Source organism: Anser anser, assembly GCF_964211835.1.
Source record: "Anser anser genome assembly, chromosome: 1".
NCBI lineage: Eukaryota > Metazoa > Chordata > Aves > Anseriformes > Anatidae > Anser > Anser anser.
Genome location: NC_139720.1, coordinates 156,658,109 through 156,675,828, shown reverse-complemented (window position 1 = coordinate 156,675,828; position 17,720 = coordinate 156,658,109). Strand labels below are relative to the sequence as shown.

The window sequence follows — 17,720 nt, the reverse complement described above, 5'->3', positions numbered from 1 at the left end:
TAATTTGCATGGTTTTTAATTAATTTGGAAGGTTTTTTTGTAAACCACCTTCTCACTGACATGCCAGCATATTCTGCTTGGTTAGTCTTTAAACACCAAGGCTGCCTGTTGCAACAGTTTGAGTAATCAATGATGGAAGTCCATTGAAACAAAGCCAAGTCTGTGATGAGTTAGCTTTGTCAAACCAGGGAAACAAAAATTAACATTTAGCTCTTTGCTGAGTATTTCCCCCAGTGGCTACCTGTGGAGTTTAACACAGCCACATAATCAGGAGCACGCTTGAAGCAAGGAGGACATTTACACAGAACAAGCACACATCTGTATTCAGACTGGCTCAAGCACACTCAATGTACAGTTGACTTGATGCTCTTCTACTGAATAGTGAAGGAAGGGGAAATGGACGGCGACCCATCATTTCACTTTTTTATGAACTGCTTCTTGTCTTTATTATGAGCTGACTCCTCACCATTCCAAGTCTGATTGAAAACTGCATATTGTACAGAGAGCTCTGAAATGCTGCTCTGTTTAACCCATAAATGTCAACAATTTCCTGAGATAATTTTGATAATTTTCCAACTGAAACAAATGTGCATAACCTATATATTTTTATTTCACATTATTCTAGAGACATGACATCCTTTTCATTGAAAAAAAGAATAATAGTAGTGGAAGCAGTGCCATGAGTGCTGGGCAGCATCCCCTATTCATCTGTGTAGCTTTCTAACAGTGTTACCCAGGATCAGGTGGAAGAAATCTAAGGTCTTCCAACCTTAGGTTTGTTAAAGGTGATGGAAAAGGTGGTGGAAAGTCATGAGCAGAAGGTTAAATGGAAGGTTGTGAAGTGTGAACGTGGTGTGGATAGCTGCACTGTTAGTGCCTTGGGAACTAAATGTGCATCAGGCTGCTGTTAAAGATTTCCTTCCAGATGAAGAAGCCATTCAGTCTTAACACAAGGAGGCAGCACTCCGCAAGATATGCAAATAAGAAGGAAATCGATCAGGATAGCAGAGCCAGATTCAGAAGTCAGGTAGTTACAAGGAGAAACATTAACGGGCAGGTGAAAGTTTCTTTCCCAGTCTGCTCAAGGGAAGCTGCAGAAGTCACACAAAGACACACTCCTCTCATTTCCCTGCATTTGCTTCGTACTCCTGTTTATTGCACATCAAAGACATTTACATATCCAGGGATGAAATGGAAATGATTGATGCAAAGGAGATATTTTTGTTAATTGCTGTTGCTCTGAGTCATGCCTGAATGGGACTGCTAGGGATGAGTGAGGAAAGACAGAACTGTTATTAGAGGTATAAATAATTGTCGAGAGCAACTTTTAAATGCATCTGTTACCACGTATCAACATCTAAAATTATCCAAGAAGGTGAGAGGCACCAATACAAGGACTAAGCCAATACTTGGTCTTCGTTGATACAGATGTTGGCAACTGTCCCTGCATTTTTGTCCATTTTTTTCATGTCTGCTGCCTGGATCCTCAATCATTTCCTACAATAGTCCTGTCAGTGCCTGCTGGATGTTACAGTAACAGTGTCTTGTACTCAGAGTTTATGTGTGTTTTGAGAGTTTGGCTGCTTTATCTGCACAATACCAGTGAAATGTCCACTTTTTGTTCTATTAGTTGGAAAGGAATTCTTAATGTACTCTCATACATGCAGCATAGAGCCAAGGTGAGATGGGCATTCAATTTGAGATGGGAAAGCCATGCTTGAAGTATATAAAGATGGTGTTTTTCATAGTGGGGCTATACTGCAGAGCACACAGGAGGATTTCTGGTGCTTCCTACTCTGCAGGAGTAGTGAAGAGGTATTTAAGTAAGATCTCTCTATGGAACGGCTGCACAGTCCTTGAGTTCTCTGTTGACATGAGCTGTGTAAATAACTGAAGCGGGTCCAAACAGTTGAAGTACAATTTGATCATGTGTGAGAGGCAGCCAGAAAACCCAAGTCCCAGTTTTTTTGGAAATGTCATCCTTCAGGGTATCATCTGACATTAACAGAAATCATGTCTCCCAATTGATATTAAAATATATCTATGGCACTCCCTAGTTTATATCCCTCCACCTGAAACCCTTCTACTGTGAAATAATTTTTGAAACAACCATTTCCATTAGATAGTAATTCAAGAAATGACCCTGCAGCAGACCATAGTCCATAGTTTGGCCTCATAATCTTATCCCAGAAAGTATATTATATATCCTCTAGGTGAAGAACTCGGAATGAATAAGGACAAAGTGTTCAGCTCTGTTTCCTTTTGCTTTGTCTGAACTGGGGAATATATCTACATTTTAGGAAAATGTGGGGATGTCTATCTTAATGAGAAATTCAAGGTTTATGGCAAAGCTGTTTACCATCTTGAGTGGTAGAAAATGGGTGATACCTGAAAAAGAAGGGTACTGGTCTTGGAGATTGTTAGTAGTTTCAAGAATTTTCATTTAACTGGTTATAAGATGCTCCTCACAAAGTGTTGGTGTATTTCCAATGTAACTTGTCTCGAGCAAGCTTGCCTCCTGCTTATTTGCTTCATCCTTGTCTAGGCTTAAAGAAGAATATTTAGATCAGAGTTTTCTTAAGAAATCTTAGGACTCATGATTTATTAATGTATTGTTTGCAGTCAGATGAGTCACACAAACTCATGAGCTTATTTTTGTACCATTCCGTGTGTTAATTTTAGTCATGAATCTTCTGCTAGTTATTCTAGCTGACAGAAATCATAAGTATTTTGGTTTTGTTTTGTCCTTATTATATCACCCTGTAATTTAGGTTAGTTGTTATTGTATAAAACATTTCCCTGTAAAAAATGCAATCTGTAAAATGCTGTTTGAACCGTAGTCAATTGCAGTCCATTTCAGATTGCCATAAATAGATGTACAAATTCAATTCAAGAGCTAAAAGACAAATTGACAATGTGAGTGCTGCAGTTATTTGCTCTATTTCAAATCAATATTTCTTAGTGTCTCTTTTGTATTCTTGACAGGTGAGGTTGAATAATGATAATCTTTATATCAACAAATGCTTTTATACTACATGATTATAACTAATTTCAATCAACCACTTGTCTAAAATTAAGTCACGTGAATGGATTTGGGGCCTCTCATTATCTTCACTCCCACCCATTTAATAATAGGGTTCTTATTAAGTAGGTGGCTCATGCCAGTCTTCCACATGGTGTTATTTTTAGCACTTGCAACATCCACATTGTATTGCCCGTGCTTCTCGTGTACTCTGACCAAGTGCTGGATGGATTATCATCTTGTACATGCATGTCTCAGTCCGGAAGGAAAGTGACAAGATTATAGAAATATTTTTTTCCACTTTTTCTGATAGTACTGTTAGCATTTTAAAGTAGTGGGGAGTACGCTTCAGTTAATTGGTTTCTACACGAGGTAACTAGCACTGAACAGTTGATAGGTCAAAGTAACTACTTTTCTCTGATAGCTGTTTATTTCCTTTTGTTTCTGTCTTTCTTCCAATCTACCTTGTATTTTATTCAGGGTTTATGAAGCTTTAAGCTTTTTACTATCTCAGAAGTAGTCGCTTCCAGTACTTAACGTATGTTGAAGAAATGAAGGGGTGGTGGTGGTGGTCACTGGTAATCATTTGACTGGAGAATTAAAAAGGAAAAACCACTGAGTCTTAAAACTGTGTTTAATGGTATGTTACAGGAACTTCTATTACATCACGATGCTGAGGGATCCGGTGTCAAGATACTTGAGTGAATGGAAGCATGTCCAGAGGGGCGCGACATGGAAAACTTCCCTTCATATGTGTGATGGAAGAAGCCCGACACCAGACGAGCTGCCTACCTGTTATGAGGGCGATGACTGGTCTGGAGTCAGTCTAGAGGAGTTCATGGACTGCAGCTACAACTTAGCCAACAACCGCCAGGTGCGCATGCTGGCAGATCTCAGCCTGGTGGGGTGTTACAACTTGACTTTTATGAACGAGAGCGAGAGGAATATGATTCTTCTCCAAAGCGCCAAGAACAATCTGAAAAACATGGCCTTCTTTGGGCTGACCGAATTTCAGAGGAAAACACAGTATCTCTTCGAGAGGACATTCAACCTGAAGTTCATTTCCCCTTTCACCCAGTTCAACGTTACGCGGGCCTCCAACGTGGACATCGGTGAGGATGTGCGGCAGCGGATAGAGGAGCTGAACTTCTTGGACATGCAGCTGTACGAATACGCCAAGGACCTGTTCTTGCAGCGCTTCCAGTACTCTAAGCAAGAGGAGCATCAGATGAACCGGCTAAAGAGGCGAGAAGAGCGGAGGCTGCTGCGGGAACAGAGAGCTCACCAGTGGCCAAGGGAAGAGCTGGCAGAAGTTGCCGTTACTGAAGATTATAATAGTCAGGTGGCAAGGTGGTGATGCTCCTCCAGCTTAACTAGCCCATAAGAGGATCAGAGGCTGATACTTTATGTAACTTGGCTACCTGAAAATCAGCCAAGGAAGGCCAACCGCTTTGGTAAATGAGACAGCATCTGACAGCTACCCTTCCTTGTCTCAGTTTTTCTTGGTTTCTGTCAGTGAGGACAACATTTTTTTTTTTCTAACTAGGCATTAATAGTGTTATTAAATAGCAGTAGAATAGATTCCTATCCAAACAGACTTCCTGCAAAGCCCTAAGCTATGAGAATGGGTTGAAGAGAGAGCTATATCCATGACATTAACAGATGTAACCTATACGATCTGAGCTACCAAACCTTGTGCAGGCATGAATCAAAACTGGAAAAAAAAAAAAAAAATCTGTTTTGGTTCCTCTGTGATGTGAGAGCTGATTTATTTAATATTGTCCTTTGCAACTGTAGTGTGTAGCTTTCTAGTGGATGAAATGAAGGTAAACATACTGCCCTTCAAACTTTTACATGCTGTGTTTTGATTAAGGAAAGGATTTGCTGGGGTGATTAAAAAAGACCAAGGAAATGTGGGATTGGTACAGTGCTTGTTCTTTTCTGTAAGCCCTCAGTCAGGGATGATTTGTAAGTGAAGTGGGGGTTTAACTTATTTTTCTGCAGATGTTAAGAGTATCAAACCCAGCCAGGTCCAGTTGTCTTTCAGAGTGTGTGAGGCAAAGGGAAAGCCAAAGTGCAAAAACTGAGAAATGAAGTAGGTCCTCATTGAAGCTGGGCACACATTGCCAAGATTACCTGGCTGTCGGCAATGAAATAAGCCTCCACATTCACAAAAGGTGAAGAGGGGCCCAGCAAACTACAGGGAAGAGGAAAGAGAGAGCAGGAAAAGCTTAAATGTTAGTGTGACATTATCCAGATTTGCTTTAAAAGCCTGGAGATATATTGTCTGTGAAGATAGGCAGGTTTATGATATTAGTCTGTTAAAGTACATTGATTCCAAGTGAATACAATTTAAATTGGTTTTCTCTCTAACTATGGTAGTGGCTACAACATATAAAAATAAAAAAATCAGCTTTCATTTTTATAGGATAAATAATAGATATGTGGAAAGGCTTGATATTTATTACTCTGTATGAAGATTCTTTGTAAATTTATTGCTTTCATGAAGAGAGATCTGCATCTGTTTTTCTTCCTTGTCTACAAAGATTCAATGGGTTCTTCCTCCACACATTGCATTCTTAACTGCATCTATTTATTCTGAGATTTTTTCTTGTTTCCATTTGTAGTAGTGGAATTTTAAAAAGAAGGTCCTTTGCATCATAGATCTTTGAGAGATTTTTTTTCCTTCTTCTTCTAGCATAAATCTAAAGCATTAGGAGGAAATTTCTCTAAGTGCCTCAACGTGGCTGCTAAATCAAGATGCTGAAAGTATATTATTGCATGCATGAATGGCTTTTACCTTACAGATTTGCTAATTAGAGATACTGGAGTACCTGATGTGGATGCACATTTCTCAGTTATTTTCAAAATTCAAGGGTTTTAGCTAGTCATTTTAATATGTTGCAGAAAACGAGGCTGGTTTTGAAACTTTATCCCTTCATTTCCAGAGTGTTATTTTTAGTGCATGCTGTATCTTTTTCAGTTCCAACAATGTTATTGCTATTTTTCTATGCACAATATCAAAAACATGATCTAACAATCCTGTTGAGAGTTAATGTATACAAAAATATGTTAAACATGGAATATTGTAAAGAATATTAAGAAGTGAAGAAGGCTACTGGGACAATGCCTCATTATCAACGTGGTTTATTAGCAAAGCGCTGCTTTACACTGCTGTGCTACTTTTGTGGTAAACAGGGGTTTGGGGGCTCTAATGCCTGTTCCCTTGGTGGATCACATGCGTCTCCTCCCACCTCTGCCTTCAGAAGGGAAAACATGGGACAGCAGATAGCCATTCTCCTGCCCAAACGTGGGATATCCATCTCAGAGAAGACTCCCCTGACCATTCTGACTGGATCCCCATCACCTTGAAGAGGTGCTCAGACTCCTCTCTCACATAGAAACACCTATGTTCAGAGGTTTGAATTGAAACTTTTACAGTCTAAGTTCACTCTGCATGTCCTGGCTGTGGGACAGTGGGGTCATTAAGAGCCAGGCTGGACCAGTACTCTTGTGTCTTTAGCACTGGTCCTGCAGAAGGCAGGAGCCTGCCTGCTGGTCAAACATTCCTAGGCCCATTGCTGCATCTCCTCCTGTGCTTCAGATCCCATGGCGAGAGAGGGGATGGGAGCCTGTGGCACCCTATACACCATGTCCAGGATCTGTGGTTTCTCTTCTTGTCTCTGTGAGCACAGGGAGCTGAGGGTGCCAGAGGTGACCATGAAGGGCCCTGCAGAGTGGGCAGGAGTCAGGGCTGCTGGTGGGCCTGTGGGAGAGAAACCGAGTGCATGGGAGGAAAGATGCAAGCTCATATTTGGATTAAGGAGGAGGATAAACAAGAAAGCAGAATCAGTCCCAGCCCATCTTTTGTTGTAAAGCATCCCTAAGCACCAAAAAGGGTCCCTTTTCTCATGTCCCTGCCACTTTCCCCAGCAGGCCACCTCTCCACACCGCTCACAGCAACAGGGGCCTCCTTTTTCATTTTGAAAACACCGCATTATTTTTTCAGGGGAGAGGAGAGAGAGAGCAGAAATTGTTCCCTGCAGCCTCACCAGTTGCTGTAAGTATCAGTTTCAGCTCTCTAAGCGCACCAACAGTTCTCCAGACTATTCTTTCTGCATGACACAAAACAAAACCTAATGAGGAAAATCAAAGCAGTCTTTGGGCGGTTTACATTAGCTTTAATAGTATGGCAATACCTTAATGTGATGCCTAACCTTTTAGTCAGTCATTTCCCAGGAGACAAGATTAGGGTCCTGAAGAGCTGCTAATGTGCTGTAGCATCTATGTTAACAGGATTTGCCTTAATGCTTGGGATTTATTTAAAATTGAAGGTTTGTTTTTTTTTTTTCTTTTTTTTTCTTTCTCCTGGAGCCTGTGTATCACATCGCACTGGTTGTGCAGGAGCAGGCAGCAAGCAGCTGGGATCTTGCCGTCACCAAGGCCCACGGCTCCAGCAGCTCCCACCCCAGCTACAGCAGTAGATTCAGCAAACTCCCTTCACTAACACTGCTGCTGTCCTTAGCAGAAATTCCCAGCACATCAAAAATCAAGTGGTTTTGAAATACTTTCAGGCTGACTTCTTCTAAGACACAGGCTTGCAGCTTTTTCCTCTCGAGCACAGCGCCCATAATACTGTAAAGCAAAAGCAGACTAAAAGCAGAATAAAGGTTCACATCTCTGTTATTCCAGGTCTTCATTGCTCTGACAGCACAGGCTTCCCTGTAATTACAGTGTCTCATTTAAGATCAGAGAGCAGCGTGTTCCTTTCGAAACCTTCATGAGCAGCGACGCTATAGGATTTCTGTCCATCTTCCTGGCATTATTTTGTTGCTTAAACAAGGCAATTTGGCTTCTGCTCCTGTGATGCTGAAACAAATCTCATTCTTTTGTAATGGAGATGTACGTACTAATCTCTCCCATCGCATCTTCAGCACTGGCTGCCTTTTCCAGTTGTAATTTGCTGTAGGCTTGGGGCAGACAGAGAAACATGCTGAGTTGTTAAAACTGGTTCCTGGTAATTTGATGTCTAGTCCAAGAACTTGGCCTATTGCCTATGGGCCGTACTGTATTAAAGAAGGAAAATTTGTCCTCTCTTCCCCAGTCATCAGTGCTAACAATAAAAAGCTTTTTCACCATGGGGAAAGAGAAAAAAGACAGTTTCTCATGTTTGGTATCATCCACTGCAGTTGTGTTAACAATGAGGTTGGAATAGCCTTGCTAGGGCTTCTACCCAGTATGTGGTATTTATCTGTAGTTCACTAAAAACAGAAGTAGAGAGTAAAAAACTGAAGGAAGTCAGATCCAGAGTCAAGTTCCTAACTTCAGTGTATCCGCTCAACAAAACCAAGTGGCAGATCACATCACCCTTCAATCTGAAAGTGCTTCGGAGTTGACATCCACTACCAGGAGGGTCTTGTTTCCCACACATTTTCAAGAGGCTCAAGTACCAGTAACTGTAAGTGAGTGTGTGTTGTTGGGGACCTTTCTCAAGTTGGCCTTTCTGTTTACACATTTCATTCTGCACTAGTGGGTTCTTGTTTCCCACATCCAGTCCTGTACCAGTACTGAGCACTGATGCTATAAAGCTTCTTATCTCACTGGCACTTTTCTCCTCCATTGCTGTTCCTCTGATACACATGAAATTATTCTTTTTTTTTTTTTGGTCTGGGATAGAGAATATCTGTTTTCCAGGCTGGTGGAGATTACCCTGTAAGAGGTCCTGAGATGCATAACCACAATAAAATCATTCTGATAGAGTATATTGCAGTGTCCTCCTTACCCATGGCAAAAGCATACTCAGAAAAGGTACCCAGCTTGCATTGAAACACTTCCTTCAGTTTGGTTCTTGTAATACTTTCTCAATATTTTGTGGAGAGAAATAGGTTCCTACAATATCCTTTGGTTTTTTTGTTTTGTTTTGTTTTGTTTTGTTTGTTTTTCTTGGCCATATCACTAGCTCTGTGATTTCAAATAAATCTTTGAAGTGAAAAAATAAATAAATCAGGAGTTCCCATCAGTTGCCATATTTGAGATGAAAGGGTAAATTAATAGACTGTAAATTATTTTATTCTTTAGGGATTTTCCTTCTGTTTATGTGCAATAATGTGTGTGAACTCTGCTACTAAGAGATTGTATTGTGACTAACCATATCTACTTTTATTCCTATTTAAAGGATAGTTTGTAGACTTAGGGGTTTTCATTGATGTAAAGCACAATTTAATGAATTATTTAATGTGTTTAACCATTGTGATGTCAAAAGCAATTGTTTTCATATATTTATTTGTTGGTGGTTTTCTGTAAATTGATACTCATTAAGAAATCTGTTAAAAATGAAGAAATTTTGTTGAATATTGTTGGGTCCATGAATAACTTATGAGCAACAAATAAACATTGATTGCATTTTTGAAACACTAAAGGTTCAATCTTATCTACACAACCATAAAAGTGACTAAAAATGCTTCTGTTGGGCTGGTTTCAAACATTAGCACAGATCCACTATGACCATAATTATGTTCTATAATAAAATGTACATAGAGGAAAAGCATGTGGGCACAACTTACTCTTTAATTATGTTGGGGCCCAATCAGAAATCTTATGATTGCAATTGACTTTAGCGGGCTTCATCTCAGATTGCATTCAGTCAGGAGGCTTAAGACTTGCATAGTCTTCCATACTTGGATTGAATTAAGACTTAAGTACGCAAATAACCAAAATAGTGCTAGTGAATTTGTTGGACATCATTTCTATGGAAACAGGACAGAGGACCAGTCCCAACTGTCAGGGTAATCTAGGGAGCTACCATGGGGAAGAATGAGAAGTTGCAGTCTGTTACTTCACCATTGGCCTCATATATATATCCTTACATCTTCTCTGGGTCCATGGACCATACGAGGAGCCGGCTGCATTTTCAGCCATACTATCTCATGTAAATGTGTGACTACAAATCAGCTAGGACACAGATGGGAACATGGGGGAGCATGGATAGATGTGAATAAGGAGGATACATGGAAATCTCTTTTACAAAGTAACTTAGACCCCCTGTTAGGTCTTTCAAAAAGTATTTTGGGTCCCTGTTTGTTCCATGACTATTTTATCAGACCAGAACTTCTTCACAGTTCTTGATTCCCAACACCAAGCAAATACGCCACGTCCCTGGATGCGAGTCTGGTTGAAAGAGAAGACCATGCCATGGCAAATTAGGATGGATTGACCTTGACTGGGCAGATCACATTTAAAAAGGGAATTTTTTCAGCAAAGTCAACTGACCAGTGCTAAGTGTTGTGTAAGGCTGTATTAATGTGTTTTTTTTTCTTTTTTTTTTCCTTTTTTTTTTTTTTTAAAAAAAAAAGTCTGCTTGAGAAATTACTCTTGGGACACAACAAAGATAGCAGTTGTTTATGGTAGCAGAAGAAAGAAAGTTCTCAAAGGTTCGAGTTAGTTTTATTTTCTAAATTGTTCCTGCTTGTTTTCAAATTGTTTACAGCTACTGTCTAAAAAACACCATTGTGAAGGAAGGCTGTTTGAGTCTGCAGTAAACAGTACCTCTCTGTAATTTATCTTCGTATCATCCTACCCAGTTTTGCGCTTTTTTTAGAGCCATTCACTTCAACACTGAATTTATCGATACTTCTGGTCATCTCTTGAAGTTTTGTATATGTGTATGGATATGCATCTGGAGCCTTTGAAAAAAACTTAAGACCAAATTAAACATCATAAAGAACAAGGTAAAACTATACATATGCCTTGCAACAGGACTGTGTTTGATAGCCTTTTGTACCCCTTTCAGTGCTATTAATGAAATCCCCATTGCAAATTTCAATTTTCATGTCATTATTTTAGTGTGTAACATTTTGGGGACGTAAAAGGGTTGGAGGACTTTGTAATCTCCAGACTTCTGCAAACTGTAATGGTGGCAGTATCTCACTGCTTGCCTGGTGGCTGATGTGAATTAAACTTGGTTCCTGGGAGGCAGCCTGTCGGCCTCTGGAAACTCATACTATTGTTTGAAACCAGTCCCCCAGAAGCTGATGGCTGAGTGGGCATGAAAAGTGGACCCTGACAGTGAAGACCAGATGGCATAGGGAGTTGGTACTACCAGGGAACAACTCAGGCTGCTAAACGGAATCACCCAGTGCTGTTTATGATGTCCTGAAGTTGCCTGCCTGGCCTCCAACCCCTGCTCCAGAAGGATGTAGGTCTTGGCATAGATGCTGTGTCATATCTGCAAGCCCTGTACAGATGTCTTGAATACCTGCAGGTCTCCAAGCAACAGTCCCTCCCCCCTAGAGACTTGTATTTAGGAATCCAAATTGCTCCCACGGCGTTTGTACTTCTGGGGGCCATCACTTGAGACAATCTGCAAGGTGAGAGTCCATCATCATCACCAGTAGTGAGCACAAAATCAAACGCACTGCAGGACAGTGTGAGTGATGGAAGAGCAAAATGAATGTTATTACTTTACTGGGTCCTGCACTCCAGTGAAAGCAGCTATGAAGCAGGGGCAGGCAGAAAGATGGTAAATGAAATAAATGTCTGCATTGCTGATAAATATTACTATATAGCAAAGTAGAAATGGATTTTGCCACTAGAAGACAGATAAATTTTTTCCACATACATGGTTACATTTCAAGAAATACATCAGAAATTTGTACTGTAATGTGCAGTTATGGCACAGTTATAAGCAAGAGTGGGAATTGGCATTGCTGGACTGTATTAGATACCTCTGGAGAAAGGCTTTGATTTTTAAGACTTAATTCACATTCACTTCTATTTTAGCTACAGAGGTTATACAAGGTGTGACACCTTTCAACATTCGTGTAGAAATTTGTGAGTATGCCCCTAAAATTCAGAATATGAGCAAGTGAGATTAGGCAGTATGGAGGTATGACTGTTATAAATCTTACTGTTATATGAAAGTACAGGGTGCTAAAAACGCATAATGGGGAGAATAAATAAGGCCTGTCCTGCTTTGGCAAGAGGGCCGCTAAAGGATTTTGTCCACTGGGTAAGCAGCTGCCCACTTCACGGTGAAACATACAGGGTCCCTTCACATCACTAAAAATGAGCTGGCACACAGCCTCCTCGCACTGCCCTTGGGGATCCCCTTATTGCCAATGGAAGCAAGTGGACCTTCAGGGTACTAGGATCTGGCCTGCCTTAGACATTTATCATGGGGTAAGAAGACTCTCATCCCAGAAATGGCTCCTTCACCCCACTCTTTGCAAACAAAAGGAAAAACAAACAAACAAACAAACAAACAAACAAAAAATGTACTTTAGAGGGGGTAGAACCTCAGCCATACCAGAGGACAAGGGGGCAGGAATTCACTTTTGGAAAGACTGCACTGGAAATAGAAGTAAGGCTTCCAAGTGAGTAGGCCTAGAGGTATTTAAAGATTCACAAGGACCAGAGGGGGAAGATTAGGGATGGAGACAGTTGACCTGGGGACCATCTATGCAAAGATGATGATCGAAAGCACTGGAATGAGTGAGGTAGCTGAGAAATAGAAGATATATGGGGAGGAATGCAAGCATCAGAGAGCCAAAGAGATACCCTCTGGGAAAGTGTGGATGTGAAGATGCCCCAAAAAATCTGCTTATCTATGCAAAGTTCAAGGAAATAATTGACAGGAGATTTTGGTGGATTTCTGTCTTACCCAGAAATCTTTGCACTGTGTAATATACTCTCAGGCCCAGCCTCTTGAGGCAGGATCTGATGGGCTCATATGAAACAACCTGTGCTCTGCCAAAAGCAGGCAAGGTCACCCAGCAGTCCGTTTGGGATTTCAATTCTGTGATGTGGCATCCAAGTGACAAAGAAGCAGCCCTGCATTATGACACATGTGGAGACCAAGCAATGTCTCCCTTTGTCTATGGTGGGTTTAGAGTCAGGACTGCTGCTTCGGCTTGCGAGACTGTAAAACTGTGATCGGTGATGCTCATGATAAGCAGTAATGACAATATCTCAGCTGTAGAAGTTTAAGTGTTTCTGACTAACAGGATGCAGGAATATGCATGCTAATAAATGGCTGGATATTGAGCAGGATAAACAAAACAGCCCTAGGTGAAATCCATCAGCAACAGATGAAAATAAAACCGTGTCATCATTATAATTGGCAATACAAACTGACTGGTCTGCAGGTGCATGATGTCACAGTCAGGACAGGGTTTCAGCAGAGAAATCACATGAAAATGAACACTGCCAAGAAAGCAGGAACATTTTCGAAGACTTTAGTGCTGCAAAGCTCCAGTTACAGTCCTGGGGAGCAGTGGAGCTACTTTTCACGAATGACTGAAGGTTAATGTGTGTGTGGACACTTGTTTCTGCATGCCCATGCGCGCACACACACACACACACGATGCATCTGTCAGAATGTCAGTGCTGGCCATTTGCATACTGTTTGTATTGATTCCTACATGCTGGACACATATGCTTTGGATTGCCAGTCAGACAGAGCCCAGCCACGCACCTGCCTTTAGTTTGGGGGAAGTTTTTATGTAAGGATCAGATACAGAGAAATGGTACTCCATGCAGCACAAACCGCTAGAGCAGGAGCTTTATCAGCTGCAGGAGTATTGCCAAAAGCTCAGACATTATTTGCTACCTTGAGGGTGTCCATCCAGATGCTGAAGCCTCATGAACTTTATATTTTTTCTCTACTCTTTTTAAGTGCTTGCTGGTGGTAGCAAATAGTTGTGGAAAATGTTTCTAACACAGTTAGTACTAATTTCAGAGACGAGGATAAATAAGAAACACTGAAGCCCTTTCTCAGTTCCCCACCAATCTTGGGGATGCTGTAGGATTTTTGTCAATGATGTCTTATTGGGGACCAATGTTTTTTACAGTGACTCTCTTCCTCTCCATAAAGCTGCTTTTATGAACCACGTAGCAAGCTACAATCTCAAGTTAGCTTCTCTGGACCTTAGCTGTTTCACAGCTGTCCCTGCTTTCTCTCCTTTGCTTTGCTCGTCCCTTTGACTTCTGATATGGTCACACAAGCACTTAGTTCCCATAAATACTAGCTTGAACTGGGAGCTGTTCTCATCTTCTAGGTCCCAGCTCAATGCTGGGGATCCATAAGGATACTCTTGCCCCACCAGGCACCTTGATTTCCAAGCAAGGAAACTAGAAACACTGGGTTAAATGGGAGATACCATCACCCCAGTTGTAGCGAGTCTTGTGATGACCAAGGCTTCAGGACATAGGCTCAGCACTAGATATATAAATTGCACAAGCATAGGTTTACTCACCTGTATGTTTATGAGAATTAAACGGCAAATAAATGAGCTACAGTTTATCAGTGATTTAGATAAACAGTCATAGGATGTTTTGTCTTCTATTTGGATCAACTGGGCAGCTAGCTCAGCAGATCATGAGCTGAATGTAAACTTCTCCTGTTGGGCCTAAGCCAGGCTTGTCTTTGCCAGATTTTGTTTTAAAGAAGCATCTTTATTTATAAACTCTGAGCAGAATTTGTCAGTCAACATTGTTTATGTCACATTTAAAACAAGTTAAATAAATCACAAAGTTGAGTAAGTATCTGGGGGAATGAATATGTAGGAAATATGCATTTGTGGTACTCCTGGGCAAAACATGCACTCTTGTTGAGTCATAATGGTCCCAGGCTTGGGAAACGTAGGCAGTGGTAGAAGGTGATTCATCTCCTGAAACAGCTATCCAAACCAGGATATTCTAATCTGCCTTTTTGTTGTTGTTGTTGTTTACTACAAATGGAGGTAACCTGAAGAAATCTAAAGCAGATGGATTATATCTGAAGACTCTAATTATCTGCTTTGATGCCTTGTCCACTGGATGAACCCTGTATATTCAAGCTTATGGTGTCCTCTTTGGTGTAACTGAGAAAACAGTATTTGCTTATCTCCCCCCTGCCAACAACATCCTGCAAATAAACCCCCAAAGATTTACATTAAGAATAGTTTGGGGAATAGCTGAACTAGGGCCAGCTAGACCTGCACACTCTGGTAGTGGCCCGAGTATCTTCTTGTCAGAGCAGGGAAGCTTTCTGAACTCAAGCAAACTTCCAGTACCTTTAGCAAAGAATCTTTTAGCTTAACTGTGATGACATTTTCATTGGCACAATGGAAAACTACCTCTTTTTGATTGTTTTGGGTCAGTCATCTTCCAGCTTCATTTAAGCACGCCTAGATCTTACCTTCAAAGACACGCTGAACAACAAGTCCTTGCTCATCTTCATGCCACTCCCGATTTCATGGTCCTCTATCATAACATCTCTCCTTTGTGTCTGTAGTAGGAAGAAGAATATAAGGCTGTTCTGTAAGCATCCACATTTTCCATTATCCTGGTCGAGCTTGTCTGCAGCATTTCTTGATCTGCCTCATCTTCTTTTGGAGATAGGGGGACCAGACCTGTCCACACTATTCAAGATACAAGTGCACCAGTGATTCTTATGGTGACATAAGGACGTTCTGCAACACGTGTTTTTTTTTTCTATAGTATTTCCTAGAATTTAGTTTAGATTTTTTTTCTGACCAGTTATAAGCACAAATCTACATTTCCATAAGATTACCTATTATAAGTGCAAGATCTCATTTCCAAGTAGAATACTCATCTGAGAATGGTAAGTTAGGATTATTTTTCCCCATATGTCTCACTTTAAATTTACCTAAGCTGAATTTCATCTGTCATTCTATCACTGTCAACCCATGTCATCAAGGCCTTTTGCAATTCACACTCAGCCCTTGTCTTTAGTACTCTGAATAATTTAGCAGCTATTCTCCAGCAGAGATTAGTGTCCCCAGAGCTCATTCTGCAAGCTGACGAGGCAGCAGGGGAGCAGAACTTGAGGCAAGCCAACGTAACATCCCAGTAGCAGATATAAAGGCTTCATTTACCTTCCCAACCATTTTGACGGAAGTGCGAAGATGTATGCTGCCATTCTGCTCCTCTCGCCATGGAGGTGAAAAATCAGTTTTTATTAGTGTTGAAATTGCTTTTCACACAGGTTGCCATAAACAGAAAGGTATTGCTTTTTGGTTCATTCTTTTAGCAGAGAGTCATAGTGGCAGTGTGTTTAATCCCCTTTCTCATCTGTATTCTCAGATTCCTTTAAAACTTTTCGAATTACATCTCCGTTTCCTTCTTCTGCACACAAATTTTGGCAAATAGAATTTTGTATCTTTCTAGCACACCAGCAGCTCACATCTTCGCTTGGTCTCTCTGCTGTGAGGCTATAAACAAAGGCATATTGAGTGAGCTGGCAGTCAAATTACAGAAAGCTGAAAAGGTCAGAATCTTAAATCATGGATCAGATAAGACAAAGAATTTCAGACATCTCACAGCAAATAAGGTACGGAGAATGTGATGAACACTGTATAACAGCATGAAACCACATATGGAAAAATGTGAAGTGCTATAGACTTCCTCTTCTGATTTAATTCGATACAACTGCACTTAGGAATTATAGCAAAAAAGGCACTGATAGCCACATTGTTATTTACGTTCAGTAGGAAGCAAGGCTAAGCTACGTGTGGAAGTTGGATAGGGCCCTGGGCAACCTGATCTAGTGGGTGGCATCTCTGCCCATCGCAGGGGATAGGAACTAGGTGATCTTTAAGGTACCTTCCAACCCCAGCCATTCTGTGATTCTATGATTGTTAAGAAGAGAGGAGGGTGCTTTTAGTTCTGCAAAAATCTCACTAATAGGGCTAGGGTTTGGAAGCTCAAAAATCAAAATTTCCACCCTAGCAGCTTCCAAAATGGTATAATTACAATGATTTAATGCTTATATTTCAATGTTATGCAAGAATTCAGGCATGTTTACTTCTCTGGACGCGTGCAATAGGGAGAAACAAGGGAAGAGGCATCCACTCCAGAAGCCATGGAAAGTAGGATTTGACAATGCACCTTTTAACAGCTCAGTCTGTGTTTGTGGTTATCTTCTCCAGGAGAGTGCAGATGAGCCAGGGTTGGTGCCCAAGGATACCAATGACATTTTGAGGTAAATAACCCTGATTCCTGACTTCTTGGAAGCACGCTAGTCTTTATCATGATCAAAAGACATATTAATAAACAAGTCCCCCAAGTATCCCAGGATTAGGAGGAGAAAATAGCAGCTGAAAGTTACATGGACATCTTTCTCCTCTAGGTGAGTTGCTGGAGAGTGGTAGGAAATAGAGATGAGCAAGAGGTGACCAGAAATAGGAGCTGTTATGGAGGGTGTAGGGAGACTTATTGGGTGAAACCATCCCTCTTGCTTTGGTCTTTTCACCACAGAGGCAGCAGTCCCCTGGTTCCCCTCTGCTGGCAGGATGGCCGCAGGATCAGGCTGGCTTACAGCAGAAGTGAGCTGGAGAAGAATCAGGTTAATAGATTTTGGCAGTATTGTGGAGACTATTTTCTTCAGCTTTTCCCAATAAAGTTTAAAGACAAGAACCTTAGCATTTCTTCTTAAAATATAAGACTTAACTCTTTATTTATGAGCTGCTTCTGAATTTGAAAACGTCTTGTAGCCTCATGTCAATATCCCAGTGTTTGCCTTAGCCTATAAATAATACAGCAGTATGAGGAGATGCATTTCCATGCCAAGGCTGTAAATAAATAGTGAATAATGATATACTGTCTGTTAAAGCAGGCAGGAAAAGCTGCCTGCCCACAGGCATGGGGTGACTCTGGAGTAGGTTGGAGGGGGTGAAGAAGTCCTTCTGACAGGTGGGAA

The 17,720-nt window shown here is 41.0% G+C and overlaps 1 protein-coding gene across 2 annotated transcripts in view; it reads left to right on the top strand.

The window, feature by feature from the left end:
• Positions 1-9,440, top strand: part of LOC310882144 (heparan-sulfate 6-O-sulfotransferase 3-like) — a 98,272-nt gene extending 88,832 nt beyond the window's left edge. For both annotated transcript variants that reach the window (XM_083800483.1, XM_083800482.1), the window contains exon 2: positions 3,674-9,440. In XM_083800483.1, the coding sequence (XP_083656609.1) occupies positions 3,693-4,379 (687 nt within the window). In that variant the 5' untranslated portion in view covers positions 3,674-3,692 and the 3' untranslated portion in view covers positions 4,380-9,440. The remainder of the gene's footprint in view (positions 1-3,673) is intronic.
• Positions 9,441-17,720: the final 8,280 nt, after the last annotated feature.